The 27,436-nt window shown below is 34.9% G+C and overlaps 1 protein-coding gene across 3 annotated transcripts; it reads left to right on the forward strand.

Moving 5' to 3' along the window:
• The first annotated feature begins 8,721 nt into the window (after positions 1–8,721).
• On the forward strand, positions 8,722–26,445 carry LOC127875345 (ras-related protein Rab-13-like). 3 transcript variants are annotated; one of them, XM_052420345.1, is made up of 8 exons: positions 8,722–8,773; positions 14,231–14,437; positions 15,276–15,336; positions 15,648–15,708; positions 16,166–16,243; positions 19,395–19,484; positions 21,949–22,014; positions 23,067–26,445. In XM_052420345.1, exons 2-8 carry the CDS (start codon positions 14,311–14,313, stop codon positions 23,256–23,258), a joined length of 675 nt encoding a protein of 224 aa, XP_052276305.1. In that variant the 5' UTR covers positions 8,722–8,773; positions 14,231–14,310; the 3' UTR covers positions 23,259–26,445. The 3 variants fall into 3 exon arrangements, with proteins under 3 accessions (XP_052276305.1, XP_052276306.1, XP_052276304.1); XM_052420344.1 differs by lacking the exon at positions 8,722–8,773 and adding an exon at positions 12,489–12,586; XM_052420346.1 differs by lacking the exons at positions 8,722–8,773; positions 16,166–16,243 and adding an exon at positions 12,480–12,586.
• The last annotated feature ends 991 nt before the right edge of the window (positions 26,446–27,436 follow it).

Genomic DNA, 27,436 nt, shown 5'->3' on the forward strand with positions numbered 1-27,436 from the left:
ATCACCGCCACCCACCATCACCACCCCTACCACCACCACCCCTACTACTACCACCACCACCACCACCACCACCACCACCACCACCACCACCACCCCTTCTACCACCACCCCTTCTACCACCACCCGTACTACCACCACCACCACCAACAACAACATCACCGCCACCACTACCACCATCACCGCCATCACCACCACCACCACCCCTAATACCACCACCACCACCCCTACCACCATCACCGCCACCACCACCACCACCCCTACTACTACCACCACCACCACCACCACCACCCCTTCTACCACCACCCCTTCTACCATCACCCGTACTACCACCACCACCAACAACAACAACATCACCGCCACCACTACCATCATCACCGCCACCACCACCACCACCACCCCTACCACCACCACCACCAGCCCTACCACCATCACCGCCACCACCACAACCACCCCAACCACCCTTACTACCACCACCCCCAACACTACCACAACCACCCCTACTACCACCACCACCACCACCACCCCTACCATCACCCCCAACACTACCACAACCACCCCTTCTACCACCACCCCTTCCACCACCACCCGTACTACCACCACCACCACCACCAACAACAACACCACCGCCACCCCTACCACCACCACCACCGCCACAACCACCACTACCACTACCACCACCCGTACTACCACCACCACAAGCCGACTACGACCCTGCCATAAAATGTTTTGATATGGTTAGAATCTGTAGAGGATCTTCTTTACAACGGTACCATTATAATTAATTTCGGACGAATAATAATGAAGTTATAACCATTTATATCGGTTCCGGGTTTTCTTTACGGCATTTGCGTGTGTAAAAAAACCGTTAAAACAGGCCGACTTTGTCCGCGATTTACAAGCCGACTACGACCCTGCCATAAAATGTTTTGATATGGTTAGAATCTGTAGAGGATCTTCTTTACAACGGTACCATTATAATTAATTTCGGACGAATAATAATGAAGTTATAACCATTTATATCGGTTCCGGGTTTTCTTTTCGGCATTTGCGTGTGTAAAAAAACCCGTTAAAACAGGCCGACTTTGTCCGCGATTTACAAGCCGACTACGACCCTGCCATAAAATGTTTTGATATGGTTAGAATCTGTAGAGGATCTTCTTTACAACGGTACCATTATAATTAATTTCGGACGAATAATAATGAAGTTATAACCATTTATATCGGTTCCGGGTTTTCTTTTCGGCATTTGCGTGTGTAAAAAAACCCGTTAAAACAGGCCGACTTTGTCCGCGATTTACAGGCCGACTACGACCCTGCCATAAAATATTTTCATATGGTTAGAAAATGTAGAGGATCTTCTTTACAACGGTACCATTATAATTAATATCGGACGAATAATAATGCATTTATAACCATTTATATCGGTTCCGGGTTTTCTTTACGGCATTTGCGTGTGTAAAAAAAACCGTTAAAACAGGCCGACTTTGTCCGCGATTTACAGGCCGACTACGACCCTGCCATAAAATATTTTGATATGGTTAGAATCTGTAGAGGATCTTCTTTACAACGGTACCATTATAATTAATTGCGGACGAATAATAATGAAGTTATAACCATTTATATCGGTTCCGGGTTTTCTTTTCGGCATTTGCGTGTGTAAAAAAAACCGTTAAAACAGGCCGACTTTGTCCGCGATTTACAAGCCGACTACGACCCTGCCATAAAATGTTTTGATATGGTTAGAATCTGTAGAGGATCTTCTTTACAACGGTACCATTATAATTAATTTCGGACGAATAATAATGAAGTTATAACCATTTATATCGGTTCCGGGTTTTCTTTTCGGCATTTGCGTGTGTAAAAAAACCCGTTAAAACAGGCCGACTTTGTCCGCGATTTACAAGCCGACTACGACCCTGCCATAAAATGTTTTGATATGGTTAGAATCTGTAGAGGATCTTCTTTACAACGGTACCATTATAATTAATTTCGGACGAATAATAATGAAGTTATAACCATTTATATCGGTTCCGGGTTTTCTTTTCGGCATTTGCGTGTGTAAAAAAACCCGTTAAAACAGGCCGACTTTGTCCGCGATTTACAGGCCGACTACGACCCTGCCATAAAATATTTTCATATGGTTAGAAAATGTAGAGGATCTTCTTTACAACGGTACCATTATAATTAATATCGGACGAATAATAATGCATTTATAACCATTTATATCGGTTCCGGGTTTTCTTTACGGCATTTGCGTGTGTAAAAAAAACCGTTAAAACAGGCCGACTTTGTCCGCGATTTACAGGCCGACTACGACCCTGCCATAAAATATTTTGATATGGTTAGAATCTGTAGAGGATCTTCTTTACAACGGTACCATTATAATTAATTGCGGACGAATAATAATGAAGTTATAACCATTTATATCGGTTCCGGGTTTTCTTTTCGGCATTTGCGTGTGTAAAAAAAACCGTTAAAACAGGCCGACTTTGTCCGCGATTTACAAGCCGACTACGACCCTGCCATGAAATGTTTTGATATGGTTAGAATCTGTAGAGGATCTTCTTTACAACGGTACCATTATAATTAATTTCGGACGAATAATAATGAAGTTATAACCATTTATATCGGTTCCGGGTTTTCTTTTTCGGCATTTGCGTGTGTAAAAAAACCCGTTAAAACAGGCCGACTTTGTCCGCGATTTACAGGCCGACTACGACCCTGCCATAAAATATTTTCATATGGTTAGAAAATGTAGAGGATCTTCTTTACAACGGTACCATTATAATTAATATCGGACGAATAATAATGCATTTATAACCATTTATATCGGTTCCGGGTTTTCTTTACGGCATTTGCGTGTGTAAAAAAAACCGTTAAAACAGGCCGACTTTGTCCGCGATTTACAGGCCGACTACGATCCTGCCATAAAATATTTTGATATGGTTAGAATCTGTAGAGGATCTTCTTTACAACGGTACCATTATAATTAATATCGGACGAATAATAATGAAGTTATAACCATTTATATCGGTTCCGGGTTTTCTTTACGGCATTTGCGTGTGTAAAAAAAACCGTTAAAACAGGCCGACTTTGTCCGCGATTTACAAGCCGACTACGACCCTGCCATAAAATGTTTTGATATGGTTAGAATCTGTAGAGGATCTTCTTTACAACGGTACCATTATAATTAATTTCGGACGAATAATAATGAAGTTATAACCATTTATATCGGTTCCGGGTTTTCTTCTCGGCATTTGCGTGTGTAAAAAAAACGTTAAAACAGGCCGACTTTGTCCGCGATTTACAGGCCGACTACGACCCTGCCATAAAATATTTTGATATGGTTAGAATTTGTAGAGGATCTTCTTTACAACGGTACCATTATAATTAATATCGGACGAATAATAATGAAGTTATAACCATTTATATCGGTTCCGGGTTTTCTTCTCGGCATTTGCATGTGTAAAAAAAAAACGTTAAAACAGTCCGACTTTGTCCGCGATTTACAGGCCGACTACGACCCTGCCATAAAATATTTTGATATGGTTAGAATCTGTAGAGGATCTTCTTTACAACGGTACCATTATAATTAATATCGGACGAATAATAATGAAGTTATAACCATTTATATCGGTTCTGGGTTTTCTTTTCGGCATTTGCGTGTGTAAAAAAAAAACGTTAAAACAGGCCGACTTTATCCGCGATTTACAGGCCGACTACGACCCTGCCATAAAATATTTTGATATGGTTAGAATCTGTAGAGGATCTTCTTTACAACGGTACCATTATAATTAATATCGGACGAATAATAATGAAGTTATAACCATTTATATCGGTTCCGGGTTTTCTTCTCGGCATTTGCATGTGTAAAAAAAAAACGTTAAAACAGGCCGACTTTGTCCGCGATTTACAGGCCGACTACGACCCTGCCATAAAATATTTTGATATGGTTAGAATCTGTAGAGGATCTTCTTTACAACGGTACCATTATAATTAATATCGGACGAATAATAATGAAGTTATAACCATTTATATCGGTTCCGGGTTTTCTTTTCGGCATTTGCGTGTGTAAAAAAAACGTTAAAACAGGCCGACTTTGTCCGCGATTTACAGGCCGACTACGACCCTGCCATAAAATATTTTGATATGGTTAGAATCTGTAGAGGATCTTCTTTACAACGGTACCATTATAATTAATATCGGACGAATAATAATGAAGTTATAACCATTTATATCGGTTCCGGGTTTTACCATAAAGATTTCCGGATATTTCCGGGTTTTATACCTCGCCGTATTAAGGGCAACACGTGATTTTAAGCGCTGATTAATGGGCGTCAATCCCTTTAAACCCCAGTTAACCGTATGTGCTTGATGTGAATATGTCTGAACGCAAAATTATAGGGTCTCATTAGTTTTCCAATTTTATAAAACCCGTATTAGAACCGTTGAAGATTGTATGGACGCGTATAAATAGAAGATCGTTTGTTACTTGCTGCAATTAATAGCGCACACATAACACCAATAGGTTTGCTCGATGCAGATTAATATGGTTCCATTAGCTCTATTATGCCATGAAGACCGTACAAGCGTGTGAATGTTTATTGAGTGCAGATTTATACAGGTTCATCATTAGTTAAATCAGAAGTTAACTATATAAGCACGATGTGAACGTACACTGTTGGAATGCATATTAAAGGGGCCTTTTCACAGATTTTGGCATTTTTTAACTTATTCATTAAATGCTTTATATTGATAAATGTAAACATTGGATCGTAAAAGCTCCAGTAAAAAATCAAGAATAAAATTTAAAAAAGGAAAAGAACATTGCCAGGAGCAGGTTTCGAACCAGTGACCCCTGGAGTCCTGCCAGAGTCCTGAAGTAAAAACGCTTTAGCCTACTGAGCTATTCCGCCGAGTATACATACTTGACGTATTTTATACATTATATAAGCAATCTTCGTAGTTTCACAAAATTTAACGACAAAAACAGAACTCTCCAAATTATTCAATCGTTTCGCGTTGCAACGCTTTATAATTTTTAGGTTTTAAAATCGTCACAAGATGCATATAATGGCTATATTAGACCATGGTTAATGTTCAGTATTACTGTTTCCTCACAAATATCATAACTAAAACGAAAACTTACGAATCTGAAACAACTTTTTTCAATTTTGTCAATTTACCAAAGCGTGAAAAGATCCCTTTAATAGAGGCTCAGGCTCTTCTCTTCCGAGCTAGGTCAGGCATGTGTTGCGCGCACTTCGCACACGACTAGCTAGGCTCAATCTAAGTTGAATCTACCCTGGATGTGAGAGATCTCTAAAACAAATATTTATCAATCAATGTATTTAACTTGGTTGATATGCATATTGATATGATGAAATAAGTTGCAAAATAAAAATATTTTCATGAAATATATAATACAATTCGACTGTTCTGTTTATTACAACAGTAAAACTAACCATTAATAAAATAATATTATGTTTTGATGGTGTTGTGTTCTTTAATTATTCTATAACTCGAATCTGTGTCACACTTGCAATGCTGTCATCGCGCGCATTCGCCGCACTGATTCGCATTTCTTCGTCCAGATAGCTCATAGAACAACTGATGCAAGGATATACAGTAGACATAATGCTGCATGTAAGTTGAAGAAGTGGCAGACCATAGCTATCTATACAGACATGCTTTACTCGTCGAGTTTTAAAGTATACATTTGTCACACATACCGGTAATACGTGTTGGTGTTTTAAGCTAACCAATGTACGCATTCCTTACTTTAGTTGATCAATTTTGGTTTTTAAATATCAATCGGATTATTACCTTTTATTAATCATCACATAACCAAAACACTGAATGTTTAAAACCTTTTATAAATTAATTACTGTTTCGTATCTCATACATAAATAATCAGCGGGTACAACAGTTCCACACTCAATCCGCCACATCAATTGATTGTGTGAATGTTCCTTTATATTAGACTGTGTATATTTTTAGGCGGAGTTCTTACATTTAAAATTTAATTTTATTCTGCAATATGTCGCCTTATGTATTTTATTTCATGTAAATATTGCTATTCCCTTTTGTTCCCTACCTTGATATACTTACGAACAAATCAAGTTATACAGTTTTATATTTACATACAATTATTTTTAATTATTGGGTATTGCATTAGCCAGCGTTTCAGCATCGTCGGATACCCACGGCTGCTGATTACGCTCCGCTCATACATGGAATAGAGAGTAACGTAATGAATAGACCGGGGGTGTCCGACGATGGCGTTTCAGCACAAAAACTGTTTAGTTTCGTTAAACGTTATTAATTCCATCGCACTAGGTGTCAATGGACAGACATATAGGTCTTTTATCAAGGTCACTTCACGGTCAGTCAGTCTGGAAATCTTCCTATTAATGACACAGTCTGACTTAATTTTTCACGGACTCTAGATGACAATCAATATACGCTCCGTGAAATTTTCTAACAAAAAGTATCGCGGTTAGATTTATCATTTAGAAAACGCAGTGAGCTATTAATAGTTTCAGGGTTAGTTACTGACCAGATACGGGATATACGGTTCTTCGGTCTCGCCCCGATATGGTTTTCCACAGAACCGTATATCCCGTATCGGGTCAGTAACTAACCCTGTAACGATTATACCACGCCAACTACTTTCCATCTCATCAAATTAACAAGGACAAACACAGTTTTTTTATAACTAGTATTATCTACTGACACCATATATAATGTTTCTACTGCCCCATATAGTCTACTGACACCATATAGAATGGCCATATAGTCTACTGACACCATATAGAATATATGCAATCAGCAAGTGACATCAAACAACCAATGAGAGAAGAGTATTTTGTAGATGGCGTGATATATAGAAATATGTGGTAGAAAAGTGAGTCATAATGTCACACTAGCATAACATATAAAAATCGCGAAGAACAATTAATATAGTGTGAAATACAACATGTATATAATATGCCATATGATGACACGTCTAATATGATCTGATATAGTAGCATTTATATCTACGTACACATTTGTGCAGTTTGAATAAACGTATACATTAAATGCAATAGACATGTCTTAAATGTATTATATTCTGTAAAAACACGAATTGAAAATGTGAAATGTACTCTGTTTTAAATTATAAACTCTGCAAACATTTAGTAAAAATTGTATAGATATGTATACAATACACTACATAACTAACATTTCATGCGGTGGATAAGCGAATAACTACTTAACGAAGTGAAACTCCAGGTGCTCCAGCAGTATGGCATTCTTATTATACGCAAGTTCGTGGTCCTTTATTTTTGGCAAGTGACCAATTGCCAAAATAGTACGGCACAATACAAAACAACATACACACATAGTAGAGTAATAATGAAGCTGGGGTCACCGCCTTGGAACGGTCAATTTTAAGCATTGGGGGTTTAAACCAGTTTTAGAGCGCTCATCCTTACACTTGGCCCAGCAATATTCATGATACATATCAGTGTTAATAAAATTAAACCTCATAGCATTGCAACTCAAATTATACAATAATAAAAGGGAATTAAAACGCATTCAATTAAATTACCATTTAATTACTCAATGGTAGGAAGGATACCGGTCAGAGCAACAGAAACATTACAGATTTACAACTTGTTGAGGAACGATGAAATGAAATTACGGACAAGTGTCAACTGCATCCCTTCTTTTTACAAACAGATTTAAGAACATAGCATCGTATACCGGTAGTAATAGTTCAGATCATCATCTTGCAAATACAGGAAGAAGCAGAATTATTGGGCGTAAAAGATCAGTATTACAATATAACACATTTATTTTAAATTAAGGATATACTCTGAATATCGTTAAACAATATATTCATTGTTTACTTTAATTAACAATGGGTTTGCAACCATATGTTACGAAGGTGTGGGATTTGGAGCTCTTCTCGGAACCATAATATCTCAACCTCCGCGAAAAGATTTGACTTAATTGAATCAGCATAGCTGGATCAAATCCCTGCTTTCATAATCAACCATGTGTAATAGACACAACACGTACGTGTTACAATAATGTTATCGTTGTTATTTTTACCTTTTTTATGCCCCCGGTAGGATGGCATATAGCATTTGAACTGTCTGTCCGTCCGTCCGTCTGTCCGAAAACTTTAACATTGGCTATAACTTTTGCAATAAGATAGCAACTTGATATTTGGCATGCACATTTTGAGTGGTGAAAGGTCAAGGTCATCCTTCAAGGTCAAAGGTAAAAAAGCAAATCCAGACAGACAGATCGACAGACAGACAGACAGACAGACAGACAGACAGACAGACAGACAGACAGACAGACAGACAGACAGACAGACAGACAGACAGACAGACAGACAGACAGACAGACAGACAGGCAGGCAGGCAGGCAGGCAGGCAGACAGGCAGGCAGGCAGGCAGGCAGGCAGGCAGGCAGAACAGACAGACAGACAGACAGACAGACAGACGGACAGACATATAGAGGTTAATCATTTTTATTATAAACTTAACGTTTACACTATTTTAAAATATAATAGAAAATGGTGCTTCTTTTTATAATATAATACTTAAACAAAAAATCAAGTCCTCACAAATATGGGAGGAGTTTCTTTTGATGGTAGAGATTGTATATGAGAGTATGGAACGTCAACTCTGCGTGGAGATAATATCTCTGAGAAATATTGTTAATGTGTAACCGATAATTGAGAGCTGAAAAATTCTTGAATTGTGAAAAATGTAAAGTATGTTGATAGGCTTAGCGGAATAAACCACATTATTTTTTATTTTATTTTAATTTCACGGTCAAATTTACTAATATCCGATCTTAATTTAATTTACAATTATTTATTACGTTTATTTAACAACTGTAGCTTTAAACAATGAACATAAAATCACTATCGAAACAACTGTACACATTTCGGTCGTATTATTTCGGAATATGTTGCACACAAATAAGTTTTCTTCAAAAGCGTAAATATTTGAAATATAATTTTATAGCAATATTTTATAGAATTTATTAATATCATGTATTTTTGTGAAACTCGGGTGTATCAATACCAACATTTTTTTTGTAATGTTAATTGTCTTGCATAACTCTTCCATAGGCACTCGATGTCAATGACAATGTTTTATTTATTTATTTGTTTTTTAGTTACCCGTTGTTTATTATAATGCATACACATACTAAATTAATAAAAATCTTATGACAAAACGTCTTCTTAAAAAAAATATAGTTCGACTATGTACATATATATTGACAATATCTAAACATAAATAGTAGAACTATCTTTTTTAAGAAGACGTTTTGTCGGAAGATTTTTATTGATTTAGTATGTGTATGCATTATAGTAAACAACGGGTAGCTAAAAATAAATAAATAAATAAATTTAAAATAAAACATTGCCATTGACATAGAGCGCCTATGTACTCTTCTTGTATAACTTCAACATCTTCCATAATTTCTTTGCAAATGGGTTTGCAAGAAGTTATTAATAAGTTTACAAATTAAGAGGTGCATATCTTTAGAGTCTATTTTGAATGTAATGATTTATAAAATGAGATGTTGATTTATAGGGTTGATTTAGGTCAAGGTTCAAGAGCTCGTTACTGGTTTATATATCCTCACAATATTTTCCTAACACTTTGAACCACACATGTACAATAAGGCAAATTACTTGATGACTATTAAGTTAAGGTTGCCAAATAAAAGGTCAAGATTGTTTGGCCTTGTAACTTGCACAATGTACATACAGTACAGTCCACGGGTTTTCCCCAATTTCCCTCGCTACTCCGCGGGCACGCTTATGAAGGGAGATTAAGAACGTCCAGCAACACACGGAGTTTGCATGATTGGGGTCACCGAGGTTAACAATCGGCAAATTTATAAGCCGACGCAGCAGACCTCGGCGTTGGGCAATGCGGAGGAAACTCAATGTTTAACAAGATAACGATCAATTTAACTTTGTTTGACTTCCTGGTTTTTCAAATAAAATTACATTTATTACAAGAACATATATTATTCTGCCTAAAGCTGCAGATAGCTAACCAGTCCATGAAATAATGAAGAGAGGTGTGTTAACTTCATCACTGTTTATTCGATGGAAATCGTAAAAACTGAAAATACATAATAATACAGAGACTGAGAATGATATCTAATAAACCTATACCAAGCGACACTTTAACGGCTTTTAAATTGTACCGTAATAGTTATAAGATCTCACAATATCATCTAAATGTAAAAATAATGACTAAAATCTACTTTAGCAAGTGATATTGGTACAAGAAAACGTTTATAATTCCAGGTACGAAATGCATGGTTACGAAACAAGAAATGAAACTTAAGAATGTAAGAAGTTAACCATATATTACAGAGAATGCGCATTATATCATGAAAGAATCAAATAAGGACTAGCAAAATACAATTTACTTACAACGTGGTGGGTAACAAAAGGCATCTAAGGCCACAAAACTACAATTGCGATTGAGAAACCGCCATAAATCACGTTGGTGAAGTGAGCACAATAAAGGCTAAAACCACTATACGATCGTAGGTTAAACACAACCATTATTTATGTAACAGCACATAAATATATATATATATATATAAATATATACATATTGCTTATTCGGACATATGCATTCCGCAAACTAGAATACATTGTAAATAACCGAAATGATAAATATTCAGCCAATTGGGATTTGGCAAAAAATGACTTCGCAAACTGGAAATCTGAAGTTCCAAATTCTGCAATCCGGTAAAAAGATGGCGACGATCACAGTTTCATCGCTTTATCCGTCCGTTTAACCGATTTTAATCACTTAGAGGTTAAACAACCTTCCACAGCTTATTGGTGTTAATCTGTTGTGTAATGTCAATAAAGGTGTGAAAAACTCGCAGTAGCAGTAGGTGTAAGAAAAATAAATGAAATAATCCAGACAGTTTATTTACATGCTTACGCAGTGTAACTGTTAACAGATCTTCACTTTCATTTCAACCTATTATCGGAAAGTCCCCGGGAACACGTTTTTTACATACTGCGTATGACGCAATAAAACATTTTTATGCCCCCCACCACTATAGTGGAGGTCATATTGTTTTTGCCCTGTCTGTCTGTTGGTCTGTCTGTTGGTTTGTTTGCTCCAACTTTAACATTTTGCCATAACTTTTGCAATATTGAAGATAGCAACTTGATATTTGGCATGCATGTGTATCTCATGGAGCTGCACATTTTAAGTGGTGGAAGGTCAAGGTCATACTTCAAGGTCAAAGGTCAAAAAAAGAAATCAAAGGGGCGCAGATGGGGACATAGTGTTTCCGGCAAACACATTTCTTGTTTGTATATGATCATATTGCATTCAATCTAAATTTGAATTCGCTCGTCCCATGAAAGCTGTGTCCCATAATGCACTGCACTCTTCTACACTTCTGAAAAATGGCGTAGGCATATGGTTGTGTTTATAAAATTCTTAAACATATTTATCGTCATAAATGTTTAAGATTATTTTTTTGTAAGTGATGTTGTAATTATATTGGATTATCGGATAAATGTAAACATTAGAAAAGCGTATGTATACAGTTAGCGATACGATTCGGTTTGTTAGCCACAGTATTTAAACAATTTTTAATTACAATGTGTTGTTTTTTTTTGGCATGCACAGTAGCACACTGCTACCATGGTGTTGTGCGGCAGTGTCCTGATAAGAACGGACATTGTCTGCATTTACCAACTAGGCTAAATCGATACACGACGTGGGTATTAGCTAACTCGGCGGAACGCCAAGCGTCTAAGCTAGTTCACCTCGCCTTCCCCACCGTGGAAACACTCTCTAACAGACAAAAGCACCGCGAAGGGAGCAAGTTTTTTTTGGAAAACTCGTGGACTGTACTGAAGGAAATGCATGGACTCATAAATTAGTATGCTGGTTAGTCTTTAAAAGAATGAACACAAATTACTTCATACCAGAGATCAAACTCAAAGGTCAAGGGAGCATGAGTGTGAAATTACCATGCCTGACATTTATGACACTAGTAGTTTCACCATTAGACAAGCGGATTGTCATGCCCATTGTCCATGTATAAGTCTTGTATTTAAGTCAGGAAAAAAGTATGTCCTCCATGGTGGAAACCAACTTATCTTGTACTATAATATCTTGATAAATTGATAAATTGACCTTGAACATAACAAAACTATCAAAAGATTTAAGTTAGCTATGTATGATTATGCTGCATGTTAATGCACAATGTGTTCATCAGTGTGAACAGCATGGTGTTTTCATTGTTAAAAACTTTGTAGTGCATAGAACTTTGAAATCTTTTACTTTTGGTTGGAATGATACATACTTTTTTAACAATCAAAACCTAGTCAGCTACACTGTACCTAAAGCGCTATGGTCATTCAAATTAGTCAGTATTGATGTGAGACCTGCTTTGCTATTGAATATGGTCAAGAAATCAATGGAGGTCATTTTTAAACTGTTTCTAGTTCCTTTTGAATTTGGGCCAGTAAGGTTATGTTTAAAGAACAGACCTTATTCGGAACTCAACTTATCCCTAGGTACTTACAACTTTTTACTTTTATTTGAATGAATATTCTCATATTGACAATATATTTAATTTCAATACATATGCTTATAGATAAAGGTCATTTTTTATTTGTAACTGATGTAAATTAGCAGAGGAAAATAATAAATAAGCAAACAAATGTAAATAAGTAAGAAAAAAAATTCCGCTGAGTTTTAAAATAAACTATAAAAGAAGGATAAATGTGATGTACATCAAAAGTGCAAAAATCCGGACCAAACTGGATTGAGTTTTTTGAATGTCTGACGATAGAAAGTAAATTTAAGTGTGAAAAAAGAAGTTCACGGCCATATCAACTTAAATAGGAAATTGTGCTATAGTGGATCTGAAGTGTAGTTAACATAGAGTCAAAATAGCATTAAAGTCAATAAAACGGTTAAAAAAATTATGCAAAAGTTACATGCTCATCACTTAACTTACTGACAATCATATATAAGTCATATGTAATATGCTTTTAAAGACTTTTAGGATACCGATGTCAACATTTGTTGGATAACCCATACAAATCTAATTGCCGGACCAACATTATATTATGATTGTTTCAAGTGTTGCAAACTTTTCCTTCAACCTCGCATCTTGTCATATTACATGATGATTTGAAACTTATTGTAGAAATTTTTGCATGATCTTGATTCAGTGATTTTTTTTTTGCTTTTATTTGTTACAGCCTGTGCCATTTGAATGTGGAAAATTAGCGCGATAAACCGTGAAATTGGGAAAAATAGCGTGATAAACCATGAAATTGGGAAAAATTAAGCATAATAAATATTATTATAAGTAACAGAATTAATATTGTTTTAAAGTGCATGTTCAGGGGGTTTTCTAGCCATTTTGGGAAAAGGAGTCTGGTCAAATTTGATTTTTTTTGATCAATTAAAGTGGCAAATTTGTGATTTTTTTATCAACAAAAAAGGACTAAATAAAAGTTATATATTTTGTAGAATGTTTAAAAATAAAGTTGAGATCTAGAGTTAAGAAAACATAATTAAGTCATAAGAGACTTCTGTCTTAAAAAAATTAATTTTTTATTTTTTTTAAATTGGGCTTTTTTTGGAAATTTAGGTCAGATTTTGGGAAAAAACATGGAATTTTGCAATTGGGAAGCAGCCGAATATCGGCGGTAATTTTGAGCAAAAAAAATCACTGTGTTTTATTTGGTATTAAATGGTGTATTTCTTTTTTAAATAAGTAAAAACTTACAACTACCAGACAAAATCTGGACATGTAATATTTGCTTGTAGACAGGTTGAATCATGAAATCAACCAGATAAGGACAAAGGAATAATTTTAATGAGCTGTGTTTTGGAAAACGGGGGCTAAATGCATGTGCTTAAAGTCACATCTAGTCAGGGACGACACTTTCCACAGAGATGAGATTTTTGTTTAAAAGAGACTTCATTTAAAATAAAAATTCCTCAAAAGCAGACTGAACAGGCTAATATGGGTTGACACTTTACTCACATGCATTTAGCCCTGCTTTTCCCTAAGTGAGGGTCAAATGTTTCCACACCCCTTCAAAGGAGAAGGCAACATTTAAAAGTCTCTTAACATTTTCACACATAGATCACTTTGCAGCAAGTTTGGGACATACATGTTTTACAAACTACTCTTGTTTCAGAAAAGTTCCAAAAGCATGATAATCCCAAAGTGAAAAAAGATATGTTAAGTTGAAATCTGGCGGTTATCAAGATCTTGAGGATGATTTCCAAGCGATATGACCATCTCCTACGGTTGCTCCTTGTTGGAGAGACAGGGGTTGGGAAGACGTGTTTGCTATGCAGGTTTTCTTCAGATGATTTCATCTCTTCACATATTTCGACAATAGGTAAACAAAGAAATAACATGAGTATTTGTTCTATTGATATTTCAAGTTACCTTTAGAAAAAGAGGTGGTCACAAAGATTCGTAATACTAGAAGTGAAATGCTTTCTATACGAGTAATTCTGAATCCATAACCCAAATCTCAGTATCCAACCCTACAATAGGTATGCTATTAACAACAATTCACTTAGTAGTATCAGTCTTTGCTGGTTATAAATATTCAGATGGTTTTGCATTATTATAGTTAACATGAGGGTAAAACTTGACAAAGAGCCCCCACAAGTCTTTAGTACATGAACACACATGAAATCATTTATATAATGTAGCTCACATCTTTTATGACAATGTATTTTCAAGTTTTATCTTTAAACAATTTGTTCTGCTTTTAAACGCACTACATGCCATATTTGGGTGACTTCAGTTGTGTCTGTTTTAGGAACTGTAGGTCAGAGGTCCAGATAAGATGTGTATTTGCATAAAATACTTATGGAGAATTTCCAAATACGCATGAATTATACTTTTGATGAGTGAAAAAAATCATCATAAAAATTGGCATACGCATTTTGTGCAATTATCAAATGGACCAACAGTGCCCCAATTTGGATGATTTGATCAGCCTTTTCAAAATGCATGTTTTTGTAAAGAAGAGTAGATGTTCTTTATTATTAATACATGTTTTCTGCATGTTCATGTATAATTTTTTTATAAAATACAAAATGAAAGACTTTTTAGTATTTTAACTACTCCTGCAAAAGTCTTTGATTTTTTATTTTACTCATCAGCTAAAAAGTCATGAGTGAAATACTCTTTATCTTAAAAAATGATCTAGAGCTCTGCTGTAGGTATTGACTTCAAGATGAAGATGATGGATATTGATGGCCAGACTGTAAAGGTTCAAGTTTGGTAAGAACATCAGAGTGAAATAGTTTATGTTTAAGTGTGTTGTGATTGTCTTAGTTTTTGTTCACTTATTAGCATGAGCAACAATTAAAGATAGTCTAACCATTACATTGAAGTAAGCAGTTTGGCTAAGCTAGTACAATTTCATATGATTACAGGTACTTGAATGTACCAAGCTGAAAACACTTATCTTGATCACTGCTTGGTTTTACAAAAACATAATATTTATTTCATGAAAAGGTGTAAAGGAATACAAATCACGATATTTAAATGTTTTTTGTGAGACCAGGTGTAAGTTAATCTTCCATTTTCAGGGACACTGCAGGCCAGGAGAGGTTTGAGGCAATAACCAAGCAGTTCTACCGACGTGCACAGGTAGGAGGGGGGGGGGGGTAACTGTCCAGTAATGTTGTGTTGTGTTTTCAAGGCTGATGATTTATAGGCTGCAGTGGTGTAGTGGATACATTGTGAAGGCAAGTTACCCTGCAACCGGGAGGTCAAGCGTTTGATCTCAACATAGGGAGCCTGCACTGATTCCTGTTCAAATCTGTTTAATTGTCCGTAAATGCTGTTATGTGTTTTGAAGGCTAGAAATGTGCAGGCTGCATTAATCTACCAGTAGCCAATACTATCAAAATGCTACTGAAGGCTATTGCAATGTTTGCTTATGTTTTCAATTACAACTGTTTTTACACATTCTGAGGATGGAATTTCCTTATAACTGAAGTAATGTCTTAAATACAGAAAATGTAGAAAGTGAGATTTCTTAGTGACAAAGCAGGTTAATGCAAAATGTTGTGTTTCTAATACTTGTGTACTGTTTTGTTTGCAGGGTATTCTACTTGTATTTGACATTTCCAGTAGAAAATCATATGAATCTGTGCCAAGATGGTTAAAGTTGATAAAAGAGGTATTGCACTGTCATTGTACATGAACTATATATTCATTATTTTGATTTATTTGACAACAAATAAATCGTTTTCATAAAATTTACTTCGTAAATATAAAAGCTCTGTATTAATGGGAAAAAACAGCCACAACATTTACTTTGTACCTTATATCGAATGTAATGAATTAAGGCAATGTAATTTGTATAAAGGCATACAGCACATTAATTGTGTGTAAATGCTTATAAACAATGTTTCCAGGTACACAAACTTTTTTTCAATATGCTATCATTTTGAGTCTGAGCACACTCATATTGTGTCAGGGCATTCTCTGAATGCCCCAAAGAGCACTCCTTATGTACACAAGCATACTCATAATACATCAAAGCACAGTCAATTCATTAAGACTCATGAAATACCTAAAGGTACACTCATTATGTTTCCAGGTATTCTGCACTGCTTAAAAGCCCTCACATAATATTTCAAGGTAAACTCATAATGTTTTAAGGCACACTCATAATGTTTTAAGGCACACTCATAATGTTTTAAGGCACACTCATAATGTTTAAAGGCACACTCATAATGTTTTAAGGCACACTCTTGTTGTTCAAGGCACAATAATTATAAATCAATGTTCAATCATAATGTTACCAGGTGCACTTGTTAAGTTTCAAAGGACTCTCAGTGCTTCGAGGAACTATCGTTTCATGGCACCCTCTTAATGTTTCAAAGTAAATCCCTGTCATTTCAAGGCAAACTCATACTGTTTCAATGAATTCTTATAATATTTCAACGTTCACTCATAATTTTTCAAGGCACAGTGACACTAAGCATGCCTAAAGGCTTAATCATTATGTTTCACTCTCATAATGTTTCATGGCACACTCATAATGTTTCAGGGCCCACTCATAATGTTTCAGGGCCCACTCATAATGTTTCAGGGCACACTCATAATGTTTCAGGGCTCACTCATAATGTTTCAGGGCCCACTCATAATGTTTCATGGCACTCTCAAAATGTTTTAGGGCCCACTCATAATGTTTCAGGGCCCACTCATAATGTTTCAGGGCTCACTCATAATGTTTCAAGGCTCACTCATAATATTTCAGGGCTCACTCATAATGTTTCAGGGCCCACTCATAATGTTTCAGGGCCCACTCATAATGTTTCAGGGCTCACTCATAATGTTTCAGGGCACACTCATAATGTTTCAGGGCTCACTCATTATGTTTCAGGGCTCACTCATAATGTTTCAGGGCTCACTCATAATGTTTCAGGGCTCACTCATAATGTTAAGGGCTCACTCATTATGTTTCAGGGCTCACTCATTATGTTTTAGGGCCCACTCATAATTTTCCGGACCCACTCCTAATGTTTCAGGGCCCACTCATAATGTTTCAGGGCTCACTCATGATGTTTCTGGACCCACTCATAATGTTTCAGGGCACACTCATAATGTTTCAGTGCACACTCATAATGTTTCAGGGCCCACTCATAATGTTTCAGGACCCACTCGTAATGTTTCAGGGCCCACTCATTATGTTTCAGGGTCCTCTCATAATGTTTCAGGATCCTCTTATAATGTTTCTGGGTCTTCTCATAATGTTTCATGGCTCACTTATGTTTCAAGGCCCACTCATAATGTTTCAGGGCCCACTCATAATGTTTCAGGGTCCTCTCATAATGTTTCAGGACCAACTCACAATGTTTCAGGGCTCACTCATAATGTTTCAGGGCACACTCATGTTTCAAGGCCTACTCATAATGTTTCAGGGCCCACTCATAATGTTTCATGGCCCACTCATAATGTTTCAGGGCACACTCATAATGTTTCAGGGCACACTCATAATGTTTCAGGGCACACTCATAATGTTTCAGGGCTCACTCATAATGTTTCAGTGCACACTCATAATGTTTCAGGGCCCACTCATAATGTTTCTGGACCCACTCATAATGTTTCCGGGCCCACTCATAATGTTTCAGGGTCCTCTCATAATGTTTCAGGGTCCTCTCATAATGTTTCTGGGTCTTCTCATAACGTTTCATGGCTCACTCATGTTTCAAGGCCCACTCATAATGTTTTAGGGCCCACTCATAATGTTTCAGGTTCCTCTCATAATGTTTCAGGGCCTTCTCATAATTTTTCAGGATCCATTCATAATGTTTCGTGGCACACTCATAATGATTCATGGTACACTCATAATTTTTCATTGCACACCCAACATCCATCAAGGCTCAGTCTTAATGTTTCAAGGTACACTCATATTGTTTCATGGCTCACTCATAATGTTTCAGGGCCCACTCATAATGTTTCATGGCTCACCCATAATGTTTCATGGCTCACTCATAATGTTTTAAGGCCCACTCATAATGTTTCAGGGTTACACTCAAAGTTTCAGATCCCACACAACATCCATTAAGGCTCAATCAGAATGTTTCAATGTAAACTGATATTGTTTGAAGGCACACTTATCATGCCCCAAGGCTCAACCATAATGCTTCAATGCACACTCGTAATGTTTGAGGACAATAAACGAAGCTTTAATGAACTTGCAAAAGGTTTCATGGAATCCACATGTTTATTTCAAGACATTCTCATAATGTTTCAAAGTGCACTTTAAATGTTTCCAGGAATAATAATAACGTTTATAAGCTCAATCATAGTTTTTTTAAGGCACTCTCAAAATGTGTTAAGGCACTCACATAATGTTTCAAGTCAATCTAATATTTTTTCCATGCACACTCATAATTTTTCATGATTCACTCATAATGTTTCATGGCACACTCACAATGTTTCATGGCATACGCACAATGTTTCATGGCACACTCACAATGTTTCATGGCACACTCATACTGTTTCATGGCACACTCATAATGGTTCATGGAACACTCATAATCTTTCAATGCAAACTCATAATGTTTCAAGGCATACTCTTTATCTTTTAAGGCACTTTCAAAATGTTTCAAGGCACACCCAATATTCATCAAGTCTCACTTATCATGCATCAACTGTGAAGCTCATGTGCTTTTTGTGTGTGTGGGATTTTATAGCAAGAAAATGAAATATCTTTTGTCGAACAAGATACATTATTTGATACATTTTTCTAAGGCTATGGTGCCTTATACACTAGAAGAACACACTCTGCTGTAAATGTTGTGTCCTGTCATGTACAGAACTGCAAGGAGCACACAGTGGTGACACTGATAGGGAACAAGACTGACAAGCTGGAAACCAGACAGGTGACATTCCTGGAGGCACAGACGGTAGGCTCGTAGGTCAACGAAAAAAAACACATCTTTCAACAAATTTTAGTTACCATTTTATTATTTTGGTTTAAAAAGCAGATGTTTTAAATCAGCATTTTCCAGATAATAAAATATTATCACATAATAGTTAAGAAGAAATGAAAGAAATACAGAAAATTAATAATCACAAAAGTGTTTCTTGGATTCTCACCTATGAAAATTGTAAGTTAGTTTAAACCTATTTATTTTAGCTCGATAGCATAGAAAGCCAAAGGCTTATTTGAAACGCTTACCAGTCGGTTTCCTGGGACTAAACCAGTACTTGGTGTCTATGGGGGAAATTTTAAGAACGCTCCCACAGTGGGGACGAACCTGTGATCTCCCGATCGCTAGGGGGACACCATATCCACTACACCACTGCAACCTATAAGTTTTAAGTTTATGTTAGTTGCTTTGTAATGTTTAATATAATGGTTACCATGTTATATGTGATTTTCAGAACCATGTAGGTTACTTCTGTTGTTGTTTACCGCTTAATTAACACCGTGAATTCAATACATGAGGATGTCAGTCCTGTCTCAACTATAACTTTTCACTATAATTATGGATTGAAAATAACAAATTTAAGCCATCATAAGATGATGTGTAGCATGTGAAGCAAATTTCAATGTCAAACTAAGAGGTCAAAGGTGAAATAAGGTTAATCATGCTTAAAAATTCCTCTTGGCTAAAGATTTGCCCTATATTAATATTTTATAATAATTTTGCACAAATGTAAACTTTCACAGGACAAAGTGTCTCCTTGCCTCAAAGGTCAAAGTTCTATAAGAGGTCATAGGTAAATTTTGGCCATAGAAAATCTTTCCCAGACTGTAACTTTGTTGTTTATTATGCAATTTTAAAACAACTTACCATTTTTGACCACTTTAAGGTAATAGAGTGTGGTTTGTAACACCTTCCTCAAAGTTCAAGGTTACACTGAGAGGTCAAAGGTTGAATTTAGCCATAAAACAGCTTGTTCAAATTGTAAATTATTCATTGAACATGCAATTTCAAAATAACAAATGACCACAATAATGAGACGCCTTGTCGTGTACATTCATCACCTAACCTTAAAGGCCAAGTTCATACTTAAGGGTCAAATGTAATATTTGGTCATAAAACAGATTATTTTTACATTAGTGAAGTTTTGAGACAAAAGTAGATTATGGAGCTTCTCTTTTAATACTTTAATTTTGTATGGCACATATCTTTAAAACTATTAGAGGTATCCAATAAAAACTTACTATGTATTCCATTAAGGGTAATTTTGTATTGCGCATATCTTTAAAACTAACGGTATTAGAGGTATCCAATAGAAACGTACTATGTATTCCATTGAGGGTAATTTTGTATGGCGCATATCTTTAAAACTATTAGAGGTATCCAATAGAAACTTACTATGTATTCCATTGAGGGTAATTTTGTATGGCGCATATCTTTAAAACTATTAGAGGTATCCAATAGAAACTTACTATGTATTTCATTGAGGGAATATGCAGAGCACAAGAGCCAAAACTCATGATTTTGAGAATGATTGTCATTTGTTGATTACTATATTAAATTTTGTATGGGTCATATCTTGCAAATTATACAAGTTATTAACTTGAAACCTTTTATGTAGCGAGACCTCAATAAATGGAAATGCTGTGCAAAAGAAAATCCTGTTTTCACAATTGCAAATTTATTGCCTTTGTGCATGTTCATATTGATGTTTTTCTCCACTAGATATTAATATGAGGTATCAATATGAAACTTTATATGTCGGAAGCCAGTTCTTAAAGCTGAACTGCCAGTGATATCTTACAAAGCAGCATTCAGGGGAGGTATCTAATGTGCGAACATGACAGTTCTAGTTCTTTTCGTTGTCTCACATAAGCCAATATTGCCTTATTATAGCATGTTGATTTGTCAGTCATCACTTGGTTATGTTTGTTTGCCTTCATTGTTTTCGGACACTCCTAGTAAGTGGTGATGGAGAAATGTGTAAAAATTACACACAATTTTTTTAAAGGTGTTGCAAGAAAAAAAGAACAATCAATATTTTTATTAAGATAAAACCAAATAAATAAAATTTAACATTTTGTGCCATACTTTCCCTAAAAAGAAAATGAACATCAAAATGCAAAGAGAAATCTCATTTTTAGGTCAATAATACATTCCAGTTTTTGAGTTTGTCCAATAAACTGATGGTCAAGAACATGGTTAAAACTTTGAAAAATATTTTTTTATTTTGAAAACAGACTTACTAATGGTTTGGAACCTCTTTTGTTAATAAAATTGTTGAATAAATAACATATTTAGAAAATCAAAAGCTGTACAAAATATTTTGATGAAAACCATAAATTCACTTCTCCAGTTTATGAAAGCTTGAAGTACATCTTTTCATTAGAAGGGTTGTGAAAATCCTTTATAGTAAATAAAAAAGGGCTGCATTTTTCAGTTTGCAGATCAAAACAGTATAAACTTTTATGAAGTCAGTGCAAAAGACAGAAATAATGTTGACAAGGTAAGCATACACCATCCTTGTATTTTGAATCATTTATTGTCCCCTGTGCTCTGTCTCTCAGTCTGTCTGTCTGTCAGTCTGTCTGTCAGTCTGTCACACTTTTCTGGATCCTGCGATAACTTTAAAAGTTCTACATATTTTTTCATTAAACTTGAAACATGGATAGATGGCAATATGGAGCTTATGCACGTCATTTTATTTTGTTCTTACGTCAAGAATTCTGGTTGCTATGGCAACAAATATAAAAAAAAAATATATAAAAATACAATGGCGGAGCTTAACCGGAAGGGGACCATATTGCTTGGCAATCTCTTGTTGCAATTACAATGTAATATTGTCTGTTCCATGTTAGAAATAATAATAATTATAATAAAATTTCATACAAATTAGTTTGTATACATTGGAAATAACAACCAATACCAATAAAAATAAAGTAAAATAATAGAGTGATATAGGAACAGAAAGGAAGATACAATAGTTTCATACTCAACCACAGATTGGAATGTTAACCCATACACAAATGTTAGCCATTTGTCATGCTTTCTGTGGTGTAAAGGGATGTATGGGTTATTAGGAAACTGGTAATTATTCACTGTTACAAACAGTGAAAAATAAAAATAAAATTAATGATTTATAATTCATGTAAAATAATGCAGTTTAACCCGTTTAAATTGTTAACAAAGGTTGGAAAGCATTAAATTAATAGATTTTTTGTGTGTAGATTTCCAATTTTATTTAACTAGTGATCAGACAAAATAAAGCAGCCACTCTTGAAAATAATAATTTATCAGATAACTTGTGAATCAAGAACAATAATTTATCAAAGCCTATAAATATCCTCTATGTAGCAAACCTGTAGGTAGATTTTGAGGACATTTGAAACAAATACCAGTAACAGCATAGCAGAAAATTGTGCATCCCTAATGATGCAAGTATTTAATTGGTAGAGGTCCTGATAAAAAAATTACAGTTATTTTGAGCCTTGTTGAAAGTCCTGAAAATCCATGCAAAGACAATTGATTCAAAACGCACTCATTTTTGTATGTTCACAGCCATTTCGAGATGTCTGTCGAGCAGTACTTCAGCACGAGTCTCTCACAGAACCGGAACGAGAGAATACGAGCATCACGATCGACACGCAGGTTCAGACAGAGGGCTCTACCCAAGAAGGACCAGGGACCAGTGTTGTTGGTAGCGCAACCTCTAGTCAAACGCAGGCAAACTGGTGTTGCTCCATATCTTAGCGGATTTTGACAGTTCTAATAATGACCTATGTGACATGACGTTTAGGCAGTTATTTAAGTGCTATTTGGTATATTTTTAAAGGCTTTGGTTTATTAACTAGTATTAATGTGCTAGTTCATCAAACAGGGTATGATTTACTTGATCTTAATACAATCAAGAGTATACAAAATCCTATAACGCTAATAATTATGAAAAAATGTATTAATAAACGACTGGGGACATATTGTTTTTCAGTTCTAAATGTGATTTTACATGGAAACTTTGTATTTATGTAGTAACCAATGGCATATAATTTGCATTGTCAAAGTGGTTGAACTGATTAATACTGGTTGAAGTGTGTATCAGTATCTTTATATTTATTATAACATGTTTAATTGTGTACGTTTAAGTTATTGGTTGAATTAGGCACTTTCAGGGTGTTCTGAGGGATTGATAATTAATCTAATGGTAATTATCAAACTGTTTTCAAGGTTATATGAGCAAAAACTGGCATGCAAGTTGCACATCATGACAGTGTTTTTGGGCATGTATAAATGAATACTTAAATGAATAGTGTTTACCTGGCCATAACAAAGTGAGATAATATCACACAAATTAAATTATATATTTAGTGTCCACTTTAATATAAACTTACCAGCCAGGGAGGGAAAAAAGGTCATTTTTTTTCAATCTAGTGGAACAATGCAGTTATGAAAAAATATCAATATATTTGTTAACATTATATTTAAAGATACTTAATTAAGTATGTTTTAAGTTATTTTAAATATAATATGATAAGTTGAAAAAATGTTAATTGAAAAAATAAAAATAGCGGTAACACCAGCATTATTCAAGATTGATATAAAGCGCCCATCATATATATTGATGTTTACAAACCATCATATTACAAAATATTTTAGATGTACAATGAAGGGAAAAACTGCAGTAGTACATTTTTTAAATGTTCGTTGGACCTATGTAAGGCGCCAGAAGATTAAAATAGGAATTTTAAGGTATTGTCTATACTCTTGATTTTTGATTTCCCACATTTTCAAAAAAGTTATTTTTTGGTCAGACTTCCATAAACCGATTCAAGAAGCGATGCTAAACGGAGAATCAAATTTGAAGGACCTGATGAAAACTTGAATTATACAAACACATTTATTTGACGCAAGTTTTAAATTATCATGTATTCAAACAACTTAAGAATAACTCCATTAAACCCTCCACACACATACCATTCAGTTGCAATGGGGTGGGGGCAAACTGGTTTCAGCTCTTCTATGTATGTCCAATTCATATCTTGAAAACTATTTCAGGCATCAACTTCAAACTTTATGGTAAATAAAACTGATTATGGGTAAGTGTAGTGCTTATCAGACATAACTCCTGCTTTCATATTGTAGAGTTATTGTCCTTTGTATAATATCAAAATTTAAAGATGTTTAAACTTAAAAGTTCATTTTTAGATAGATATAATTGGGGAGGGGGCATGGTGTTGCAGTGCAGTACTCTAGAGCCACAACTCTTGCTCCCATAGTTTTAAAGTTATTGCCATTTGTTCGTGTTTATACTCAAACTTTGTCCTGAGCATATCTTTAAAGCTTTAATATGTATCAACTTAACACATGTTTTATTATTTGTATACATTGTTAGATTTTAAGTTAACACGAGGTACACATTTTGCCTTTATGTTTTCAAGTCATTTCCCTTGGTTTTTTATTTAAAGTTTTTCTGGCGAATACTTTGAAAACTAAAACGGGTATTAAATTGAAGATTCATAGGTAGATACATCTCGCATGGTGGATGTGCACAAGAGCCGTCACTCTTGCTTCTATATTTTTAGGGTTGTTGCACTTTCTTACTTTTTATACTAACAATTTTTATTTAAAATATCTTGAAATATCCCAGAGGTTACAACTTTGAAGTTAATATGTAGAATGATCTTATTAATGTTATGTGTGGTGCACATGAGCAATAACTCTTGTCACCATATTTTTATAGTAATTTCCCTTTGATAATGTATAACATGTACAGTTTGTGTGGGGCATATCTTTCGATCTATACAATGTACCAAGCTTAAATTTAATAGGTAAACAGATGATAATTAAGGAGAGTGCAGTGCGCAAAAAAAAAACACCCCTGCTTTTGTAATTCTACAACTATTGCCTTTGTTATTTTGTGGCTGAGATTTTTGAAAGGGAATATCTTGACTGCATGAGGTATTACGATCAAACTCATTGGTAGGAAGCTTAATGTGTAACCAGTGCTTTTAACTGAACTGCCTATTCCATCTGGAAAACTACGTGGCTGTGGTATTTTAGATTCAGCAGTAACAGCTGCATTTTTTATTGGAATAGCATACATGCATTGTGCATTTTCAAAGGCCTTATTGTTTAATATGTTCAAAAGGACTGGTGTTTATTACAAGTGTATGAGCCTTTATGATTGAACATTTCTTTCAATGTACATGTAAACATTCATTGTATTTTTATTATGGTTTGTTTTTGCTTTGAATGTCTTCCAACATAAAATATGCTTTACTATTTAGTAAGTTGTTGTGATATACATCTGCCTGGTATACAAAAACGTGTACTGAAATGTCATACGTGTAAAAGCATACAGTAGCTCCATTTATAACAGGTTTTGTTTCTTGGAAAATGAAATAAAGGAACATGTTTACGGGAACCAGGCTGATGACTTAAACGTTGTCTTTGAGATTGCGAAATACGAAAACAAAAATATGAAATATTTGTTGCCCATATGTTGCATTGATATTTTATACTAGGTGAAGGAATGCTAGTCTGGACTGTGCCAAAGTTATGAAATACAAAAGTTATTAAATAGTTATGAAATAGTGGAAAACATGTTTATATGTATTACATGTCAATGCTAGCGGTAATAAACTTGCATTTGCCAATAATCTGTATGCCATGTTTTTGGTGAAAAACAATTACCGGTATGCAAGTCTTTAATTCATAACATAAATTGTAATGAAACTCTAATATTTGAAGCTGTATTATTGTAAGCAATTGGATAACTAGTTATCTGTTTTCTTTGCGCATAAAGTACTTTATTATTGTTGTATAATGTTTTAATAATACAAAAATGTATTTGAAATGCAAGAGACAAAGATTTTCTGTTATATGCTTAAACAATGTAGCTTTTGTGTTTATGAATGTATTTTTAAATATAAATCAAAGCTCATATTCATACTTGATTCAATCATGAACAAATATAAATTTGACTATAAAAGTTTAAATCCTCAATTGTTAATTGTGACCAAGGAAATATTACAGCATTTCTGCTTGTAACCAAGATTCTGAGCCAGGTGCGATGTTTCCTAGTGCGTGGTGTGGGCTTGTGTTTTTCTATCACTGCAATAATTTATATGCATGTATTATAATTGAAATATTCGCTCAGCTCATATTAAGTGAATTGTATAAAAGGCATACTAATAATTATGGGCAGAAAATTTGATGGACAGCACTCATAAGAACAACAGTTGTTTTTAAGTCAAAGTCAGTATGCTATAAATCCATTTTCCTTGACAGTTGTCAATTTCATTTGATAAATGTGCCTGAACAAAGTTGGTAAATGAAATTCATGCATCATATCTGCTTTTATTTTATAATGCAAATTTAAGCTGTTTTGTACTCAATCTCTTACATCTCTTATTTGGTTAATGTTTGTTTGAATAGATGGTGTATTTTCTCCATATATTTTTTATATCTTGTTGCTTTTAGGAATAAATTTATGCATGTTCTTGTGATTAATATACATTCCGGTTTCTGTAATGTTATAACCAATTTGTGTGCAATTTGTATTTGTAATGAAAATAATAAAAAAATCAAGGACACTTTACAATCAGTTTTGTGGCGCATTTTAAATATTAGAAAGCCTAGATGGAACAAAGGCAGATAGATGTATTGGTATTATGATACATAGAGCTTTAAAAAAAAACTAATAGTGGAGTGAAGCGCTTTCGGTGCAATTGTCACGAAACAAATTATTGTTGTAAAACACCAATCGACTATCTCCGGAGGTAACACATGCCCAATTAATTTCCTTCTTTGTTATATTTAGAATTCGCAATCGTTGATCTCAAATTTCACCATGACCGAGCGATAAGCCAATATATCACTGTACATGACTGGAACGGTGGTTTCATAAGCTTACAAAAAAACTGCATTTGAAA

The sequence above is a fragment of the Dreissena polymorpha genome, chromosome 3, assembly GCF_020536995.1.
Source record: "Dreissena polymorpha isolate Duluth1 chromosome 3, UMN_Dpol_1.0, whole genome shotgun sequence".
NCBI lineage: Eukaryota > Metazoa > Mollusca > Bivalvia > Myida > Dreissenidae > Dreissena > Dreissena polymorpha.